Source organism: Centroberyx gerrardi, chromosome 7 (assembly GCF_048128805.1).
Source record: "Centroberyx gerrardi isolate f3 chromosome 7, fCenGer3.hap1.cur.20231027, whole genome shotgun sequence".
NCBI classification, from domain to species: Eukaryota; Metazoa; Chordata; class Actinopteri; order Beryciformes; family Berycidae; genus Centroberyx; species Centroberyx gerrardi.
In genome coordinates this window covers 10,719,380-10,741,284 of record NC_136003.1, presented here as the reverse complement: position 1 = coordinate 10,741,284, position 21,905 = coordinate 10,719,380, and the positions used below count along the sequence as shown (strand labels likewise).

The window sequence follows — 21,905 nt, the reverse complement described above, 5'->3', positions numbered from 1 at the left end:
CTTCAATCAACAGCTTTTAGGAGCGTCCCCATCGAAAGTTGATCCCAAATTTCTTTATATACAATCATGGATCAATTTCCAACTCAGCTCCCCAAGAATCAGAAACTTCTGCTGTATTGATCTCCATGAAGAGTCTGTATACAGTATTTCATATTCAAGATGAAGCACATACGTTTCAGGGTAAGAAATAATTACAGCAATTGATTTAAGCTCCCACTTCTGAACAAACGTATGCTATTTTCACAGAGTAAACATGACTCAAGGCCGTACAAAATGGAAAACTGAGATGACGGTAGCTCTGCTTCTGTAATGGTGCATTCATTCCTGCTGTCTCACTCCGGCAGCACACACCAGCGAATAGGAGCAGTTTATGCAAACAAAAGCAGAGAAATACGGTACAGACTGTGAAGATTCATGTCATGCCAACACCTGATAATACAAAATTTGTCTTTCAACAAATATTCCAGTTTTAAGACCAAATGTGCACTCACACGCTCTCTCTTACACACACAAAAGTAAAAAATAAAAAACATAATAAAAAGTGCAGTTTCATATATCATGCGCGGCCCAGTGTAATTAAACCGATCAGCTAATAGCTAGTCTATGCTGCTCATTGGCAGAATGATTGAAAGCTAAGGCACTATCATGGTCCCCGAATAGCCAGAAATGTCCACTAATCCCAGTCTAGCAATCGTCTCTTCTGCCTCACTGTGTCCTCCTTTGTTTCAGTCACCATACTGCAGACACAGCTGGAAAACAAACATATACAGCTATATTAACAATTACACATTACAATTACAACAAATACAATTACACAAGTCTGCCAAAAGATACAATTAATTAATTGTATTACTCTGTGTTCCAGTTAAAATGTCTGGAACCAAGGTTAGACTGAAAAGTAGTAGATTCTATTAGTGTTAATATAACTGCTAATTCAGGTTTTTATTACCTTGGACTGCCGCTATTGGTGGATTCACTGCTGTGTTTGCCACTTGTGTTGACACACTTCTGTAATGCATGACACTAAGTGGGAGATATCGGAAAAAATTCCCACATGTAGCCTACGTTATGTCAGCCTACTCGGAGGCTGACATAACGTTTTTTTCCAGTCAGCAGCTTGTATCCCTCTCCAGCTTGTATTTACAGTAAATCTGATATGACGTAAATGTGGCTTCACAGACAATTTCCCTCGACTAGGGTAATACATGTCTGTGTCTGCCTGATTTTTAGTTATAGTGGCTGGGTTTCTTTGGTACAGGCTTTTGTCCAGCATCTATTTTTCCATCCCTGCTACCTATCCATCCATCCATCCATCCCTCCCTCTCTGCCTCTCCTGTGCCTATCTGAGCATTGGCCCCAGTGTCTGGTCTCAGTTGTTCAGGCTGTTGCCCAGAATCTGTCTTTCCCTCCTTCCATCCCTCCCCCCTGCCTGTTTTCCATTCGTCCTTACCCGACACTGTGTCAGAGCGTCAGCCGCAGCGGCTGGGTCTCAGTGGTCCAGGCTGTTGCCCAGCGTCTGTCCCTCCTGCAGAGCAGCCATGGCGAGCCTCAGGTGCTCCTTCAGACTCTGGATCTCCCGCTCGCTCCGGCCCTTCATCCCGCTCAGCTCCTCGTGCACCTCCTTATATCGCTCGCAGGCCAGCCGTTTCTCCTGCAGGAGGAGGTGTAGTAGAGAGAAGTATTGAAGGAAAGATCCACACTTAGATACTCTTACTCTTGTTATACATCATCAGTCTGTGATGGTCAATGCATTCCAGGAGTCATTTTCTGATGAAGTGTTGTAATTTACTTTTCTGGTGTACCTACTTTCTCTCAGCCTGCCTCATCTACTTCTACTTCAGTTAGTGATTTCCTTCATTTTCCAGAATGACTTTGGACCCCCTGAGAACGAGCGTGAACTTGTTGCACTCAGTAAATGTAGGTGGACAGAGCAATAGCAATATTGATAGTGATAGCATAGTAAGAGCAAGAGAGCAAGAGATTTTCTAGTCATTAAAAAAGGGAGAGTCACACGCCCCTTACTCAAAACTCATCTTGTGGCTGCATTGCATTCTGGTCTATTGAGGCTACTGTCGGTGGAGAAATTGGTATCTCTACCTCTTCCATAATTGATTTCTCCCTGATTGTTGAACGTTGGTGCAAAATGTTGAGTCTAGAAAGAAGCTCTTGCTCTTTCATTGCTGATGTTTACTGTTGATGTGAGGTACATGGCCGAAAACGGTTCTGCTATCAAACTCCATTGTAGCTGCGCTGGTGTTTTATGGTGTTTTTTTCTTTAAGAGGGGACAAAGACATTATACAGATGACAGAGCAACCTGCAGAGCTGGAGTTCACATATAGTAATCACAGGATCTTCTCAGCTGCTGGTCTGAACAGCAATACTGATGCAAAGACTTAAGCATTCTACCACACACTGAAAGGCTTCAAACCCGCTCCATTACTCGAACATCTCTTTGTAGCAACAAGTACATTGAAGCAAATGATGCGTTGTGCCACCAGGATTTGTCAGGTTTTCTCCTCAATTATAGCAATGTTGCAAGAACACCCAAAACTAAGCCAAACACAAATAAGCACAGAGGGTACAGATTTATCCCACGGTTTCTATGTTGGTTACCTGGCAAATGAACTTAACGTTAATTACTTCAATGTTTTGATGATAATCCAGAAAATCCTGGGAACTTGTTGCACTGCACTTTCTGAAAGCCTCCAGGCTATAAGACACTTAAGGAGACATTGTTCATAGATGTGAGGATTAACATTCCAAGTTATTCATCTAATGGTGTAGGGTTCACAGCAAAAACACACACACTGGCACAAACGGATCAATAGACACACACACACACACACACACACAGTACCGTGTTAAGAAACTGCAGCTCGTTCCTTAGACAGCTGATCTCTTTGTGTAAGTATTCCACCTCGTTCTCTTTCACCCTGAGAAGAACCTGGGAGAAAAACAATACAGGGTGGTCATCATTTGCTGCCAAAAGCAACACAACATCTATTTAAGCTTCCATGCAATTAAACTAAATCCTTATAATTAACATTTGAGGCACAAAGGCAACTGGACAAAATCAACCTCTTGTCCACTAAAGATGTCAGTGTAATTGTGTCCTGGTGCTTAATTATCTACAGACACAGTGGGCTTTCTATGCAATCATAACTTGGGTTTGTGGCCAATTTACACCCACTGATTCTAAGCCAAATGCAGTTTTGCAAGCAGAGAGTTGGATTCAAGATGACATTCCCTTTGTTAATGTACAACTATATTACAATGCATGCTACTAATAACTCAGTAAACAGAAAGTAGTCTTAAAATATCATCATATTTTGCTAAATGTAAGAGCTTACCATGACCACCCTTTCCCTAAGGGGATCAATAGAGTATTGTATCATTATTACATTTTTAAAAAAAGGAGTAACTCCAACTGTAGGAATGAAAACAGGCTTGCTCGTGATGTTTCAGGCACTGTACTCCTAGCACTGACTGGATTTTTGTCTTGACACCCACTGGCTCTGCTGTTGTTGAGCAGCTATTTATATCAAGGAAATCATAAGCATTTTTCAGGCCAGGGGATATGAAGCCCACTAGAGGGCAGACTTCTCAGATAAAGGTGAAGTATACAGCACATTTATGCCAAAGCTCACAGGCTGTTGGGATACAAATTCATATGTCGTGCCCATATCAACCTGACGCCAGTTCACTTTCAAACCTCCCGTATTACTCAGTTTATGACTCGTGGTCTAGTTAAAGCAGTGTGGTTGGAGAGGCATGACAGGTGAAAATATCTCTTCTCATTCCATGACCTACCTCTAGTTCACAGGACGTCCTGTCTCTGTTGTCATTGGAGATGCCCTCTGACCCCTGACCTGTGATGGTAGAGCGGATCCGGCTGATCTCCTCCATCAAACGGGCCTGTAAGTCCTGAAGAGGAAAATATCCAATGATGTCTATGGAATCTCATGAGTTGACATAAATTCAGACGGCGGATCACAGACCCTAGTTGATTCCTATCAAATTTAATAATATACAGTATATGTCCTTGGTATTTGTTTCAATAACAAATATGGCCAATTAGAGATGGGTTAGTGAAGACCAGGCATTTACTGAAGTTTTATGGTAGACAAGATTAGTAGTACGCAACCAATAGCTCCAATGGTTTGCTTTTTACAGCCTTTTTAACCTTACAGCTAAATAAGCCCCTATGTGGTAGGAAAATGACAAGAGACAATGAGAGGATTTTACCGAAACAATCAAAGTTCCCCCTCTAAGGGAATAGCTGAAATTTCTGTAATGTTGCCAATAGCTATCAAGCCCTCTCAGATTTCCCTAGGTAAATAAAACAATCAAATGAGGGATAAAGTGATGGTTTAAGACGAGATCTTCGACCATATACGTTTTCTCAGAGTGAAACATTTACCATTACACAGAATGTAACTATCTCTTGTGCTATATATGAGAGTTACGTCTGATAGTGTATACTGGTCAACGTCTGGAATGATCACTCATTTAGACTTAACTATGGCTTTAAGATGAAAGACTGCTCCATTGTTTGTCTTCTTACCCTGCATACCTTTTTTAAATCTACTGATAGCTCACCTGGTTCTCCTTCCTCAGCTGCTCCATGTCTCTCTCCTTGCGGCTGATCTCCCTCTCCCTCTCAGCGTTGTTCTGCTCGGCCCGGTTCAGCTCCAAACACTTCTGAGAGTAGCGCTCGGACAAGCCGGCCAGCTCTCTCTGCAGGGTCTGCGTTTCTGCCCTGGGGAAAAGACATCATGACGTTCACAAATCTGTATGAGTACTGATGTTCTTGTGGCTTGGTCGGCTAAATTGCAGACCAAACAGTTGCAATGTTGTAAGTTCTGTGAGAACATCAAATATTTAAAATGCAAAGTAACCACATGCAGGCTTAGATGCAAGCTCTTTCATCTATGTCACAGCATTGTTCTGGAAGGGATGACTGTTGCTTATACAATATGTGCAGACAGCCAATGAAAATGCTCCTCCGCTCTGCACTGACTGCACTTCTAAAGCAACAGGTGGGTGGGATTCATGTTTACATCATTAACACCACTGACATGCTCTAAAATAGAAAGCGCAAGAAAGAGTTTATTTCTGTTTTGATGAGGCAAATATTTCCTACTGCGGTTAACAGAGGTTTTTTCTGCTCATGACCAATAACCACAAGAGCAAAAACGCAGAGCAGGCGACAGATGAACTCTGAAATGCAGGTTCCAGTAGCTGCCACTGAGACAGCGCCGTGTCAAAGGCCTTGGGAAGCTGACAAAGGAAAACTAATCCATGACCAAATTCTTGTACATTCCTAAAGCGCCTAACAAGAGCCAGTGGCCTCTGCGGTAATGGCCCGGCTTACACAAGGAATCCTGGATTGTTGTGGAGTCTCCAAATTCTAGTTTTCTTTTCATAGAAAGCCCTTTTATGGCCATCTAGCACCCACTTAAAAGCACAAGAGAGCTATTCACATAAATGACCAATGTTTTCTATACAGAGACTTGAGGGCCATGCTACAAACAAGCACTATATTTCAGACAATGTGGATTGGTAATTTTGCCAATAATAATGAAAGTAGGCTACATAGAGTGGCATGCCATTTCTTCAAAGGCTCACACAAGACAGGGCTACTTGTCCAACCAGTGGAAATTTTCATAATAAAAATCCTTGTAGTGGTTAACAGCAACTCCCAAGCCAGACAGCAACCATTGTTATTTTACACTCTGTTATTTTGGAAAAAAGCTTGATGTCTGTCAAAATCTCGTTCACTTCAGAAAGTTACCCATGTGTAATTCAGCCTTTAGTGAAGAGTAAAATAAAAGCTTTTAGATGATGATCTTCTGTGTGTAAATCAGGCAGACATGAATATGCGCTGTTTGTTTGTGTACATATTATGTGGACATCAGTGAATCCCACATCCTCCTGCCCAGCTACCACCAAGATACTCAGTTCACACCCATCCCCTACTCCCTGATTCCCATCCAAACCACATATTTTTAGATTGTCAGTGAAACAAATCGGAAAATTATTTTGTATTTTGGTTAGTCATGATGTCAACTTTTCATGGTTGGCTGTCTCTGGTGTCAACAGTAAAATGCTGAGTAAAAAGTTAAGAATTAAAAACTGTCATGCTAACAGGCATAACGGCAGACTGGTAGCATTGCTAGCCAGTCTCCTGTACCTACAAGTATCTAGACGGCCTGTGTGTATCTACCACACTAGAAAAGACTGAACTTATAATACTTACTGTTGTTGGGCTCGCAAGGTCTGTGAGTCCGCCACCCCGCTGCTTAGCCTCTTGGCTTTCTCCACCTCTCTCTCCAGCTCCTCCTTGTGGGCCTTCTTCAAAGCCTCCATCACTAAAACATAAACACACAAGCAGCATTACCAACTGGCAAGACGCTATCTCAACAACAAACACTGAGCTGCTCTTGATGACGCTGGCAAACTTTGACCTTTGACCTCTCTCACAGCTAAACAGTACATCAAGCAGGTGTGACAAAACCTCTATATGAACTCTTATAACAGGACCACAAGATTTTCCTGATCACATGACCTGACATTAAACACACCTTAAGAGCCACTGAGTGGTAAATCATCAAAGTTTATTGTAGCATTGGCAAGTTCAGTTGGAAACAGAACCAACAGTATGGTGACCCATAAACCCACTACAACTCAGTAACAAGCTCAAAAGTTTTCAACCTTAACCTGCATTAGAACATAGTTTTGTATAATGCTTTCATACATTTTTGCTCAGGGTGTAGTTTGACTAAAAACAAAACATGGAAAACAATAACAATTCATGTTGATACTCAAGTGATCAGTGAGCCCTGTCAACCCTGTTGATGAGACACGTTCTCATTGACTGACCTTCCTATGGCAATTTAAGCCATTTGGACAAACTTCAAATGGCTCAGTAAAGCTTATATTTAGTATTGTAACATTTTTTTTTATTGTACTTGTTTTTTTTGTTTTGCTTTTTTACGCATTTCATAAGTCAAATTAAATTATCTTATACCTACCCTCACCTCCCACTATACACACATGAACCACCTGTCAGTGCATTGTTTCTTTAGACATCTAACATTTCGCTGTTGTCAGGTGAAAACCTCACATCTCCAAAATGTCAACTATAAGGAGCTAAGAAAACCAGCCTTGTTTTTAGCTTGACCACCACGCATTTTTGAGTTTATCCAGTGGGTTTTGAAAGGGTTTCATAACACCAAGGGTTGCAGAATTGTCTCAACCCATAGAGAAGTATAGAATCCTTCAATTGATGTTAAAACTTGAAAATAACCTAAATTGGCGCTACAAGGTTTTCACCCGACAGTATCAATATTCAGTATTTGTTGATGTGGTCAAATTCTTTCAATATATGCGGCCTATGACGCATTTCCCACAAACCCCCCTGGAGGATTAATTTCATACTCTTGTATACTATATCCTCTTATTCTACTATAGCCGGTCCTGTCTCCTGACCTTGTGCGGTGGCCTTGGTCTCCTCCAGCAGCAGCCTGTCCCTCTCTGTCTCCAGTTCCTTGGTCTGGCGGTCGTGCTGCTTCTGCAGCTCTTCCAGCGCCTGCCGGTGAGCACGCTCCATGGCTGCCAGGCTGCGGCCACAGGGGGCCTCAGGGCCACAGCCACCCGCTACACCTCCCCCCACTCTCCCTCCTCCTCCTCCTCCTCCTCCTCGTTGCAGTTGCTCCAGTTGTTGCCTCAGTGACGCCACCTGAGAAAGGAAGAGAAAGACGGAGGTAAAGCTCACTGAGGGAGGGGGAGGGTGACAGAATGGGATGAATGGGATGTTTAAATGGGATGACACACGAGTGTTGGTGTGTTGGCAGTGAGAACTATGAGTAGTAATGAGGATAAGGATATGAGGAAACAGGAGGCCTTTGAATGGCCAACTGGTGAGGGGTTATTCTGTGCTTAACCAACAATAGGAGCAATTCATTTAGACTCATTTAGTTCATTACAGAGTAAACTAAGGGAAGATTATAGTCAACTCAAGTGAATCAGTTTAGGTGTCCCAATGCCAACATGTCTTACAATAGGGGCACTTTTAGAGATTGCACACACAGGCACAAACCATAGACACACACCACAATACACAAAGAACAGAACAGGAGTTTCAGCAATATTTCCACTAGCACCATCTACATCTCCAGAGGCGAATCTTTAGTGTTTCTTAATTGTGTTGCTCAGGTGAACAGATATAGATAACATCTGCCACCTGCGTATTTTAGTTGGAAATCATTGCTGAAGAGCAAGAAGCATGCCAGAACAAGACTTAAGTGTTAACAGGCAGGAAACAGGGTTACTTCATCTGGACAGATGAAGGGTTAATTTGCATTTTATTTCTTTAACTTTGCAAATTGGAAAATCATCTCCACGCACTACCTCCCTCTGCAGCGCCTCATTGGCTGACTGGCTGGAGGACCGTGATCCCATTGGTGGTAAGGACCTCATCTCCTTTAATGGCATCCGTTCAAACTCCGCCCACTTTTTCTCTATTTCATCCTCCGTTCGGTGCCTTTGGTTCGATCCCAAGCCTGGCCCCTTCCTGGACAGCACAGCCTCCCATTGGCTACTTGTGGCATCTCTGTTCCTCTCCTCCTGCCATTGGCTGTGCTCCCTGCCCTGCCCCTCCCCTGCTTCTCTCTGACTGGCTGGGAGAGGGCTGGCGGAAGCAGGAACCGGGGAGAGCTCAACGTAGTCAAACCTGCGATGAGTGGGAGGCGCGGAGGTTGGAACTTCTAATTGGGCATCGCCATAACGTGAAGCTGACCGACGGGAGGACAACAGGGAGCGAGCGTGGGAGTTTTCCTTGTCACTACTGCTGTCGGGCAGTCTAGAATGAGAGACCAAGAAATGATTGATCAATCCGTGATACTATTATCTGATAACGTCTTGCATCCCCTATTGACCTATTGATAAAGCAATCAAGTCATGGACTGACTTATCAATCACAAATTAATCAAGGTTGATGAAACAGGTGAAGCTGCAGCATACACAACCTCACCATGAGCAATCAAGGCATGGCTGGAAATGAGTCACTATGTAAGCAGAGCATACAGTAACCCTCCAAGTAATTTATGAAACTGAGTAATCTTTGAGTAATCTTTGACTGACCAAGCATGCAGCTACAGGAATTCTCCAAGGGCAAAGCTGCTGGTGCATGTGAGTAACAGGACCTCTTATCTGGTTGCATTTAGCCAGGCTGAGGCACAGCCTCAAGAGTAATGAGGTAACTCTCTTTTAAAAGCATGTGAGTGTAGGTGAACGTCTTCACAAACATTATTGACATGGTATCGCAAATTAAATGACAACTTTTGGAATGGAAGTGTACAACCTCCTAATGCTGCTTTCTTTTACGATCATAAGAGCATGCATGTTTACAACTCACTGTTAGATTTAGCTCTGTAACTCAGTGTGTGAGGTCTGGAGAAAAGGATACGGTTTAGTATTGTAGCCTGGACACGCTATAAAAAAAAAGATCCATCACACTCCTAGAGCAAATTCTGAAATGTATCCAACTTGTAAACTATAAATTTTAAGGGAAAACACTGCTTTACCTTCCACAATCCCTCTTGTTACATTTGAACAATTCTCCTACTGGCTAAAACTCACTGTGTGAGGTCTGGAGAACTGCTGGGCCGGACACTCTTCCTCAAAACCTCGATCCAATTCCTCCTGATCCCTGCTGTCATGGCAGACAGAGTGACCACCGCCTCCCGCGTCTGGAAAACAGAGGAAAAAAACAGGTTAAGGGGAGAGACAGAAAGATGTGGTAGAATGGGGATAAGATGGAGGAGACAAAGGAAAAGACAAGGTATTGAATACATATTGTACAAAGGTGAGAGGATATTCTGACACAGATGAGAGTCATGATATCGGAATAACAAGAAAATGCTGCAGAAATTGAGAGCGGGTGTGGTAAGGCAGATACGGAAAAGGAGGAACGAATATAAAGAAGAAAATCATCAGTCACAGACACAATCTATGAGAGAACTTGACCCGTGAAAGAGATATTCACCTGTATCTGAAATCCATAGTTCTTCTCCACATCAAACTCGGACACCTTCACACAGGATTTTAGGTCAATCTCCCCGTCTATGTCATCTTTCTGTACCGAAAACACAACAACACCCATTCATACACAGCCATCAGACACAGTATAGATTTCTGTTCCACTCTGTTAAACAGTGGTATTAATATGAGGTTAAATGTTTAGACACAAGCTTGAGTTTGAATGGATGCCTTGTTTAGGATAAATACAAAGACTCTCAAATAACATTAGCCAGAAATCATTATATTACAGACTATTATATTACAACAAGCATCCATTCAGAACAGTGGAAGAGTGTGTTTAGTCACTGTTTAAAATGAATGCGTCTAGTTAAGAATATACCTCCTCTGCCCCTGAGTCTCTGTAGTACTTCAGCCCAGCATCGGTCAGAACAAACCAATGCTTCTTCCACTAAAGAAACACACAGGTCATCAGTTAAACCAGGACTGAACCCAGATCAACAACCATCAGTGATATAAGTCACACTCACAAACAACCATTAAAACACATTACAATGACAGTATTTGATTACAATATCTGAGAAAATGATTTTAAAAAACATGAAAAAACATTTGTTCTGCAGAATAAAACATCTGCAAAAGCAATGACAAAAGGTCAGAATGAAACAGGAAGGCTGCATGCAACTGCACAGTATGAACTAAAAAAAAAACCCTCAAGGATGGCACTGTAAACTTATGTGATGTGTGAACCGAGAAGCTCATCCAGTCAAGCGGATCATGCAAGTGAGGAGCCACCTGTTGCGCCTCCGGCCCCCAAGCTATTACTGTGATAACAAGGATAATCTGCTGCTATCGCCTTACACACAACCTTTCTCATTAGGAAAGTGGGATGGAGGGAAGGGCCAATGAGGGAGGAGGGAGAGGAGGATAGCCTCTGACTTCTGACTGGAGTAAGACACGCTGCTTAACTGTACAAGAATATAGCCTGTAGGATTTTTACCTCTCCGCCGTCGTCCAGCTTTGACATCCACCCCTTCTTGAAGTTAAGGAGGTCAGGCTGTGAGGCAAAGAAGACAGTTTTATGTTCACTGACCTTTGTCCGAAGATTTAAAAGAAATGTTACAAGTACAAAAGTTGAACAAAGGAGCAATGTGTATGTGATGTTTACATCACATACACATTACACACACACACACATCAGCAAACCAACATTTACCTCGACAGGCTGTTCTATACCAGACAGATGCTAAAAAAAAAAGCAATGATGGTATGGAAAGGCACATATGAGGTGTGAAAAATAACAGGAAACATAACACATATGCCTATGAAGGATGAGCACAGAAAAGATGTCAAAAGACAAGACAGAGAGAGAGAAACAGCAAGGCAGCGAGAGGGAGAGAGATTAGGAATTGGAGCAGCACATCCTTAGAGATGGGAGGAAAGATTTGGAAACTCATTAAATTTACAGTGGGAACAGTGGAGTCTACAGTAACACTACCTCATCCGTTCATCTCTCAAGACTGTTTCACATTGTGTAATAGCTTGTGTGTCTCAACTCTGTGTCAACGGGGCGGTAGATTAATGAAAACCTGTAACTGCTCTATCACCACTTCCAGGAATAGCGCGTTTTCGGTTTTGACAGGAAGAGGAAAACATGCAGCTCGGTACCTCAAGATGAGATGATCCCGGATTAAGATTAGGCAATTTTTTCCACCGTACATTCCTGTTTGCTCCCTTATCTCTCTTCCATTGACGTGCACATTCCTCACTTTTAAACCTCTTTCTTTCTTCCTCATCCCTTTCTCTCTGGATTCTCATTCCTATCACCTTTCTCTCTTTTGCAACTCTGTCCCTTGTCTTTTTTTCCTCTGTCCATTCATTCTGCTTTCTCCCGATCATCTTTATTTCTGTGTCTGTTCTCTCATCTTCAACCAGCCCTTTTCTCTTCCTGGCACCACAGTTGTATTCTTAATGTAAACCACAGTAACTCCTAAGCTTACTCTATGTAGTTTATCCACGCTGCTGGTCTTTCTTCCTCAAACTAACACATTATAAGGTCTGGAGACTGCTAATAGACTGTGGAATGGGAATAATGTAATGAGTGCAGAGTTTTCAAAAACCTTATTAAGACGGTATCTGTGAACACGGTTGAATTTAATAAGCCCCATGTGCCATTTAACGTTCATTTTATCACATAGACCTAATTGTATAATAGCATGTGAAAACACCTCAGAGAATTTCTGATTAATATTTGGTATGCACGCACACACAAATACACACACACAAATCCTGTTCACAATTAACAGCTGGATCATCAGAGACAGCATCAGTGACAGATAGCAATAGGAAACTTGTTTGGGAGGCTGACAGCTGCATGGCATTAGTGCAAGTTGTTTTTTTGTTTTTGAGAAAGATGAGATTAAGAACATTAATCAGCAGTGACTGCTTTTTCCTCCTTTATTTTCCTTCCTCCACTAAACTGGGAGGACTGGCATAGTTTCCATGTCTGTGGCTAACAGTATCCATTATATATTTCAACTTCCTCATAAATTTATTTGATCCAGTCACTGTGTGCCCATGTGCAAGGTCAGGGAGCAGCCACTGGGGAAAAAAAGTAGGCTATAAAGGATTGCATTCTCTATGAACAAAATGCGAATGCAACAGTGTGTTTCCTTGTCATGTGCTTTGAGATCAGTGACCCTGGAGGAAAGAGGGACAGTTTGAGATGACATTCACCGTTTCTGTCACCCATCACTGTAACAAAGTACTGGTATTCCTTCCCTTGTCCTTTAGGCCTGTTGGGCCATGTTTGAGCCTCATCTTTACTTGTTTCTGTTGATTAAACGGATTACTCACTATACAATGTGAATCAGAGAATCCCTTGAGTGAGATGATACATGTGTGCATTGTACTGGTCAGCGTTATTGGTTTACAGTGGTTTAGTGAGTCAGGTATCTCCAGGTTGGTCTAAAAAAAAACATTTCTAGTTGTCTTGGCTGTGTGCATGTATGTGCAAACAGGGAACATGTGCAAGACAATGCTGGCTGTAAAAACTGACACGTAGTGGTTAATGACACTTCCCACTACTGTAAACAACAGCGGGTAAACGATGAAGCTCCAACCTGGAAACTAGCATGGAGTTTTAGATTTGTTACAGCAACCGAACAGCAATTTAGAAATCATAGCCATGGGCATAAGCACAACACAAGGTAACCAACAAAAGAAATATTTAAATTTCAAAGAGTCCCAAGCAAATCTGCCCACACACCCTGGTATCAAAACAACACAGACCAGGGGTACAGTCAGTTAAAACACTATATTGCTCGAAAACACATTCATAACTATTAAACTTTGCAACTAAACTGCTATATTATTGACTGTCTCCTGGACCAGAGTTCATTTGAGATAAAGTCAGGAAGAAGAGACACTTTTCAGAGAGTCAGGGAGAACAAACTGCTATCAAGGTAGGTAACGTTACAACTTACCGTCATGATAAAAGAATCCAGAGTGCAAAAATATAAAGGCAAAGAGAAAAGTACAGTTATCTTACGCAAAGACAAGGCCTTCTTGCCCCAAAACTGTCTACCTAGCTAATCCTTTCGGGTAAAAAACGTCCCTTTCTCGCAGGAGGCTAACGTTACGCAAAATTAGATAAAACCCCGCCATTCCTCCCCATGTTTAATCAGCGAACCGCAAACAGCCGTTCAAAGCTGCTTTTCTATTAAGCCCTAAGCATAAAGTGTTTTCCCTCGACTGAACCTTTAACAAATAAACTGCCGGTAGGACTAAAAAAAACGAATTTCACAACTTTCTGACAAGTCGTGAGTGCTGCAGCTCGCTCTGCTCTCTTCTGCCCTGTCTGCCACTTCCTGGGCGGATCCGCGAAGATCGTTTGAGAAAACAAGCCTACCTAACCGCACAGTTGTTACCCAAACTGGGGTCCAGGGACCTCCAGGGGTCGTTAAAGGGGATCCTGGCGGTCCCCAGCAAAAGGAGGAATAGTTTAATCTCGTTTAGTTTCACTCACGAGACGTTAGCACAAGGGGAAAATGTGTAAAAATGACTTTTCAGATCAGAGGTGTCACTCTCCTTTTATCTCCACACCTACAGTACAGACAGACAACAAAGATCTTTCCTGGGACAAAACCTTTCTAAAATCTATTTTGGGGGGGCTCCTTGACATGAAAAAAGTTTGGGAACCCCTGCATTAAGTCTACCAGTCATTACCCCAAAAAAACATAGTGAAATATTCATGTTTAGTGCAAAAAATATGCACAGCAAAACTGACAGGATCCCAAGTATAAACATATAGAACAAAGATACAATATTTTTCATGACTGAATATCTTTATGCTGGCAAACAAAGTGGCACTCCCCCCCAAATCCTCTCTTGGTAGCTATTGGTTTCAGTTCAGGAATTTCAACACATGCCCCAGCAGACCACAATTGACAAAGCTCAGTCAGTCTTATGAAATGCCTTTAGGGTGTAGGTGAAGTCTATAGACACACAACAACCAGCTGTTAAAACAGAATAAAAAAAAGAGGTATAGGTTGAATATAAGTCAGGTATGCCAGCAGGCTAGTTTTGAAATTAATAGATGGGATCCGCATGTAGACGGGACATGTTGCCAGCATGTCTAGTCAATATGTAACAGAAGCATTCAAATAGGCCATACAGCAATAAACGTGTGATGCAACATCTGTGCTACAGGTTTATGATGTTCATTTACATGTTTTAAACAGATAAATCCACTGTATAGAGGCCTTTAATGTGACCCTACGCATGGCAGAATGGGAAGTGAAAATGTGGAAACTCTCTCACACTCACTCTCACTTTCTATCCCTATCTCCCCCCCACACACACGCACACATATACACACACACACACACACACACACACACACACAGAGCGAGTAAGCACACATATAGACAAACAGGCCAGCTGTATAACATACCTGCATTTGTTCAGATCTGTGATGATTACCTTTCCAAGAGCCGCCCTCCTCTACTGTGGGACTACCAGACCTCTGGAAAGAAACAGCTTGTAGTTATGAACATATTCAATGTCTGACTGAGCAAACATAGAAACCATCTGAGTTTCACATCCACAAAGGATTTCTTTAATCTGGTGTATGGTATGTGGAAGATGTGGTTAGACATTAACATATTGCGCAGGTGACAGCAACCACAAGGAACAAGCCCTAATTCCACTGGAATGCATTTTGTTATAATAATTGTATAGGGGTAACTGTGAGGTAACTCTCACAAAACCATGTAATGCAAATACAATGCTCATACCACTGCATGAGTTCATATCCCAGCTCCTGCTATACTGTTGCTACTCTTTCTACTCCCACTCCTGTCTCTCTCCACTTCATATTCTCAAAAATCCAATAAAATATTTTGGAGGTTTTGTTTTTCTCTAGTGCAAAGCTACTCCTATAAAATATGGATTTTGAGAGCAATTTCAGATCAATAAATGCAGCTCAAATAAAAAAAAGGTAGCTTGCTCAACATTCTTTTCTGTTATTTCTTCATCCTTTTTTAAAATTCACTTTCTTTCCCCCTCAATCAGCCTACCTGTAATGAGGTGGAGGAGTGAGCTCTAGATAGATACCCACTGCCACCATGTTGCCACCCTGTATATTCCCTGTCTGGGTCTCCTGTATCGTCCCACTCTCTGGAGGGATGCTTGCTCAGGGAGTGGCTGCAACAGCACAGTCAGGTTGTCAGTGTCTGATTTGTTCACATTTAGCAAATGGGATGGTGCGGAGGTAGCAGAGCCAGCTTCAAAAATGTGAACAGGTGTTATGTCATCCCATCTCATGCCCTCTCAATTTACCGCCAGTCCCACCAGTTCACCAGTTGTGAACTATAAAATACCATGTAAATAATTAGGCTATACCACATTTAGCAATGCAGTTTTGACATATCACAATTGCTAAACAAAGTTATGCCATAGCTTTAATCATATAATTAAATATTACACTATCACTTTAATACAGATTATGAAACCAATCCTTCCATTCTTTATCCAACTAACTCTCTTCCTCTTGTTACAGCTACTTCAGTCCCTCCAAGCTGTAACATGACTCTGACCTGGCTGGTTTGAAGAGCTCCTGCCTCCGCGAGGGCCGGTGGTTCTGAGGCTGCCCCATGTGACCTGGTCCGTCCTTCTGATGGATCATCTTGACCTTCGGCAGGTCGGCCATCACGGCGTACTCCTCCTTGTTCCGCCCCGTTGACCCCCCCGACAGCTGGCCCGACTCCGAGGACTCCATGGAGCTCTGGGAGGAGGTGTGCCCCCGCATCTGAACCTGAGGTGAGGGGGAGGGGCTCCGTATCCGTTGGGAGGGCTTCTTCTCGTTGGGGGAAGAGCTACGATCCTCAAGGCCCCGCCTGCCAACGCCGGACCTGTTGATGCTGGAACTCCTGGATGTTTCCATGGTGACAACAGGAGTCCTCTGGGAGAGAGCCGCTCTGCCGCCGTCTGTGGCCTGTCTGGAGGGCGAGGCGGGACGAGATACCGAGGAGCTGGAATAAGACGAGTCCCGCCAGGAACGCGGTGAGTGATTGGAGTCAGATCTTGTGTCGCTGTAAGTGCTTTTTCTCTGATGGGAGAGGCCGGAGTCTCCACTGGTGGCGTTTCTCAGGAGTGCGTAGCCTGGTGGGTCACTGTTGCCGTTTCTAGAGGGAGACGAGGCGTGGCTGTTGTGACTCCTGCTGTTCAGGGAGCTGCTGGTTTCTGTCTTCCTCAGTGAGGATTGGGCAGGAGCATCATAGCTTCTCCTGGAAGGCAATGAACTGTGGCTGTCACGACTTCTGGCAGGGCTGTCTACTTCAGACTTACGCCGCAGGGACTGACCAGGAGAATCGTAGCTTCTCCTCAAAGGGGAGGTGTTACGACTTTCACGACTATGACCATTTAATGAGCCACCGGTGTCTGTTTTCTTCAGCATAAACTGACCAGGGGACTCGTAGCTTCTCCTTCCAGGAGAGGAGCTACGGCTGTCACGACCTCGACCGCCACCATAACTGTTTGATTCAGTCTTGCGTAGCACGGATTGAGTCGGTGTCTCATAGCCTCGTCTGGACGGAGGCGAGCTGGGGCTCTCGTGTTCTTGATCATTCAGTCCGTTCCAAGCCCCTGAGTTACGCAGCAGAGCCTGGCTTTCAATGTCATAGCCCTCTCTTATGGGGGAGCCACAGCGTCCATGGTGACCACGTCCGTTCAGGGATATGACTGATTCTGATTTACGAAGGAGGGATTGGCTGGACGAGCTGTAACTTCTCCTTGGTGGTGAGGAGTTGTGACTATCGCGCACACTGTCATGCGTTCTCCTTGGTGGTGAGGAGTTGGGACTACTGCGCACACTGTCATATGTTCTCCTAGAGGGGGAAGAAGGACGACTATTGCGCCCTCGTCCATTTGACAAACTGCTGGTGATTTCAGTTTTACGAAGAGAGCTTTGGCCGGTGGGGTTGTAATCCCTCCTTGAAGGGGACGAGCTTCTGCTGTCCCGACCACGACCATTCAAAGACCCGTTTACCTCTGTTTTACGCAAGGCACTCCTAAATTCAGAAGTGGTGCTGGGTTGGGATTTGACTAAACTTGTAAATGGTTTGAAGTTTCTAGGCAGTGTTCCCGACTCAACACTTCGTCCATATGTGCCCTGCGTGGGGCTTCTGGGTCTTTGCTCTCGCCCCTGAGACCCTCCACCATCGAAGTTACGCCTATTGAGGGAGGCGGTAGACTCACTGCGCCTGAATGGTAATTCTCCGCGTGAGGGAGAAGTAGAACGTGATTGAAGGGCGGAGCCTTGTCTTGACGAATCAAAACGTCCTGATGTGTGAGAGGAGAGGTTTCCCCTTCCATAGGAACTGTTGACACTTCTTCGGCCAGTGGAGGCCAGCGACTCTGCTATTTTAAAAGGGGTAGGGCTTGGGGAGCGAGGGCCGACTTGAGCCTCGACTTCGACGGCAATATCATAGGGGTCAGGAGGCGGGATTTCCTCAGGCAGGTCCGGGTTTATTACCTCTGGGTTCTGCCTGTCAGAGGCCACACCCAGATTAGGATTCCGGAATGGGATGGTATCCTTGGGCTCAACGTTGCGGGTGCTGAAGAGGGGGTGTCCTCTCTCATAATGGCGGAAAGGACGAGGCGGGCTGTTATCATGGAATGAACGGGCACCCGCTGCCCTCCCGACGGAGAAGTAGCCACTTTCACGATTCTCTCTCTCTCCTTTTAACCCTGAAAGAAAACACGAGACAGAGAGAGACAGAAAGAGGGAGAGATAGAGGGAATAATAGAGATAAGAGACGCATACATCAAAGTTCAGCTACCAAGCAACTACCAGAGATTCCTTGACACAAACCCAGCTATATTGCATTACTGATAATTGCCCTGAGACACCTCAACTGGTGACATCAAACAGAGGTTAGTTGACAGTATTGCCAGGTAAAGAACACCTTTGGCTGTAACTGGATACAGATTGGTCCAGTGCAGTAAGTCATACTGGAGTACTGGAGGCTCAGTCTGCTAATGTACAGACTTCATACATGTGTTCAAATAACAGTTCAGGTGAAGCTGTCACATTTCCCCCTCTCCTTACTATCCTGTCTATGTTCAATCTGCTGTATAACATAACAACCTGACTGTAAGCTAGTTGCTGTGTGGCACTGTCCAACAACATTTTATTTTTAGTGCCCATATACGCTGAGGTTCAATTCTTTCTGTCAAAGTGTGTGTGGTGATCCTTCGATTTGTCCAACCCTTTCTGCTTAAATTAAGAGAAAATACAATGTATTTGGACAGTGATTCTCCTTAATAATAAATAATAACTTGTGCACCCTGGAGGTTTAGGCGCATACTACGTGCTTCTGATGTGTAACTGCCTTCCTGTACCTGAGTGCCTACTGAAGCTGTCCCTGCTCCGAGCCTCCTCCATCCAGGCCCGAGGGTTGGGGCGGTGGGGCGGAGGGTCGAGCCGGGTCATGCCGAGGTGGGTCGGACGGCAACGGATCGGCAGGTAGTCGTCCTCTGCACTGACAGAGCCGCTGAGCTCTTGGTAGTCACTTTGGTCACGACAGCTAGGTGGAAGAAGAGATGGGAGAAGAATGATGAGAGTAGAGATGGAAGGGTGAGAGAGAGAGACAGAGAGAGAGAAAGACAGAACGAGTGAGAGGCAAAAGAGAGGAAGGGAGAGAGAAAAAAGAACTAAATCAATATAATGTAAATTTCATATAGTAACTACATAAGTGGACAAATTGGATAACATATTGTGCAACATATGTTCGCTTCTAGCAGTTGGGCTGCTGGTGAGACTCAAAACATGTCATTTAACATTTCAAAACCTCATCCTAAGGAATAACAGAAAGGAGATATGATTACACTATAAAAGAAAGAAACACACTTTCCTCGGGGCATCCTTGTGGATTAGTGGTGTAAGGCGCATACCATCTAAACACGACATCCTGGGTTCAAATCCGACCCAGGACCTTTGTCGTATGTCGTGTCCCTCTCTTTCCAATCTTTTTTGTCTACCTCTACTTTCAACTGTCAGATAAAGGTGAAAATGGCTAAAAAATAATAATTAAAAAAAACATACTTTCCCTGTTGAGGAGCAAATAACCTGAGATTCAGTATCTCCTAATATCTCCTGATAAACCCACTGAAGTAACAAAAAGTAAACTACACTAGCTTTTGTCAATAAGTCACTGTAAGCCATTTGGTATCAGACAGATCAATGCCAAACCAACTTGCCTGTCAATGCTCAAAATCATTAGATCATGATATTCTAGTGTAGCTTGCTAATGGAGAATTATTATTGCCTACAGTATAATAATCTGATATGACTCTCTGTGCTTATCTACATATTAAACATCATCATGATAAACTACAGTACTTGCTTTCTAAATGATCTGACTGTCAAGACAATCCAGCATACCTGTCAGCATCACTACAGAAGAATAACATATTAAAGTCTACATTTGGACTTCCCAGCGCTCCCAACCATCACCATCCAGCGTCCGTACCTGTCAGTGCTGTCGTCGTCGTCTCCGTCACAGATGTAAAGCGCACAGTCGGGGCTCAGGATGCACAGCGAGCTCTCCCCATAACCCAGACGGCCTCCATTGACTTCACAGTAGCTGCTCACCACTGACAGCCCATCAGAGTCGTCCTGATAGGTTGACAAGATAAGACGCGAGCCAATCAAAACGTCACATCGGTCTCCATCGCTCTCCAAGTGACGGTGGTACAACTCAGCTCACTGATGTTGCCTGTGACATTTACAATAGCCCTACCCAAAAGCAACGCCTCAGCTGCTTACCAAAACCTAGATATGACTCCTTTGACAGATGATCAGAGAAATTATAAGCATAAAGGTTCACTCAAAACATACAATGTAAGTGACAAACCATACATCACATACTTAACATTCCTAAGTGTGTCTGTCTGGCTCCATCCCCATGAGCAGAGGTTAGCTGAATAGAGTCTGTCCCCTCTGTCCTCCTGGACCTCTCTCTGACACACACTCACATGTTCAGTCTGTCGTTCGATTAGGGTTACACCGCCGTAACTCGACCCGGCTCGTGGCTCTCCTCATTACTATTTCAGCAGTTTTTTTTTCTTGACGTAAATCCTCCGCTTCAAATGGATTGTCTTAAAAAAGGACCCAAACCTTTGACTTCACTGTCTGTAAATATCAGTAATTGGCATTGCTCCCTAAGCTTCTTGGGAATTGTAGTTAGGCTATTACAATGGCAACAAAACACACTGTAGTGGCACAGCGAAAGATGCAGTATTTATTCACATATTTCCCTTCACAATATTTTCCTTCCTTTTCCTTTTCCTTCACAATATTTCTAACAATCATGCTTAGTGAAACTGTCTCAGAAAGGGAGTAACATAGACAATAACAGTGTCGTGGATGTAGAATAAATACCCAGGAGAGTTATACTGTTGTTTGGAGTTTCAATACTGTATAGACAAGTGTACACTGCCCCTCTGTCTAATATTACAAGTGATTCCCAAAAGGGCAGTAAATGATCCTGCTTCATTAATTTGTAATAGGAGCCACTGCTACCACCCTACTCCTCATCGTTACCTCTCTCTCTCTCTCTCTCTCTCTCTCTCTCTCTCTCTCTCTCTCTGACCTTTTCTTAATTCATTACACTCACACGCAACAAAGAGCCATAGGCGATCTCACTAACTGTATTTACAGCTATAAGTGCATTTGCTACCAGGCCCTTGGTGATCCCTTTATTGACCCACAGAAGCACAGACTCTAGGGTCAAGTAAATAGTTCTTCGTCTAACAAAAAACACACTCACGTGGATTCTTTCACAATCCAAATATTGTGAAACTGAGTGTGCAAATACATATCTGCGAGACACAGTTAAGGCTGACTCAAGCAAAACATTACCTCATTTCCTCTCCACGTTGATTATAGATTGCCTAGAGTCTGACCTCAGAGTCTTCCTGACCCCATCCGTGACCCCTGATGCTCTCATCGACCGGCCCGTCTACTGGCCCAGCTAGTCTCATCACTCAGCACCCATCCTACTCTTTCTTTCTCCGGCCCAATCAGCCTTCTCTGCTCCCTGTCTCTACCCAGTTATCTTGCTGCCCTGTGCCTCTCTGCCTCCCTCTTCCCTTCCCTGCCTCTCTTCTTTCTTACCTTGCTGCTGGTGTCCCTTTCTGTCTGGGATGGGATAGGTGGCAATGGGGCTCCTTTGCCTGGCAGTGGCCCAATCCCAGTCCCAATCCCAAACCCAGTCCCAGTCCCAGTCCCAGTCCCAGTTGTGGACTTCTCCTGCGGCGCTGCCTCTCTGCTCTCCCCTGCGCCGGCGTGCAGATGCTT

General features: G+C 43.9%; 1 protein-coding gene across 1 annotated transcript; it reads right to left on the bottom strand.

Moving 5' to 3' along the window:
* Positions 1 to 292: 292 nt before the first annotated feature.
* triobpb (TRIO and F-actin binding protein b) lies at positions 293 to 13,891 on the bottom strand. Its single transcript, XM_071902037.2, has 13 exons — positions 13,528 to 13,891; positions 11,043 to 11,099; positions 10,425 to 10,493; positions 10,050 to 10,139; positions 9,644 to 9,753; positions 8,414 to 8,864; positions 7,493 to 7,742; positions 6,261 to 6,372; positions 4,601 to 4,760; positions 3,812 to 3,925; positions 2,859 to 2,945; positions 1,451 to 1,651; positions 293 to 749 (listed from the first exon to the last, which is right to left on the bottom strand). The coding sequence occupies exons 1-12, from the start codon at positions 13,531 to 13,533 to the stop codon at positions 1,490 to 1,492; spliced, it is 1,668 nt and encodes a 555-aa protein (XP_071758138.2). The 5' UTR covers positions 13,534 to 13,891; the 3' UTR covers positions 293 to 749; positions 1,451 to 1,489.
* Positions 13,892 to 21,905: the final 8,014 nt, after the last annotated feature.

Excerpts from the sequence above, each read along its gene's own strand:
- triobpb (XM_071902037.2), bottom strand. Across the intron at positions 10,494-11,042 it reads AGCTGGACGACGGCGGAGAG|TGGAAGAAGCATTGGTTTGT; the intron begins GTAAAAATCCTA and ends GTGTTTCTTTAG. Across the intron at positions 9,754-10,049 it reads ACTATGGATTTCAGATACAG|ACGCGGGAGGCGGTGGTCAC; the intron begins GTGAATATCTCT and ends TCTGTTTTCCAG.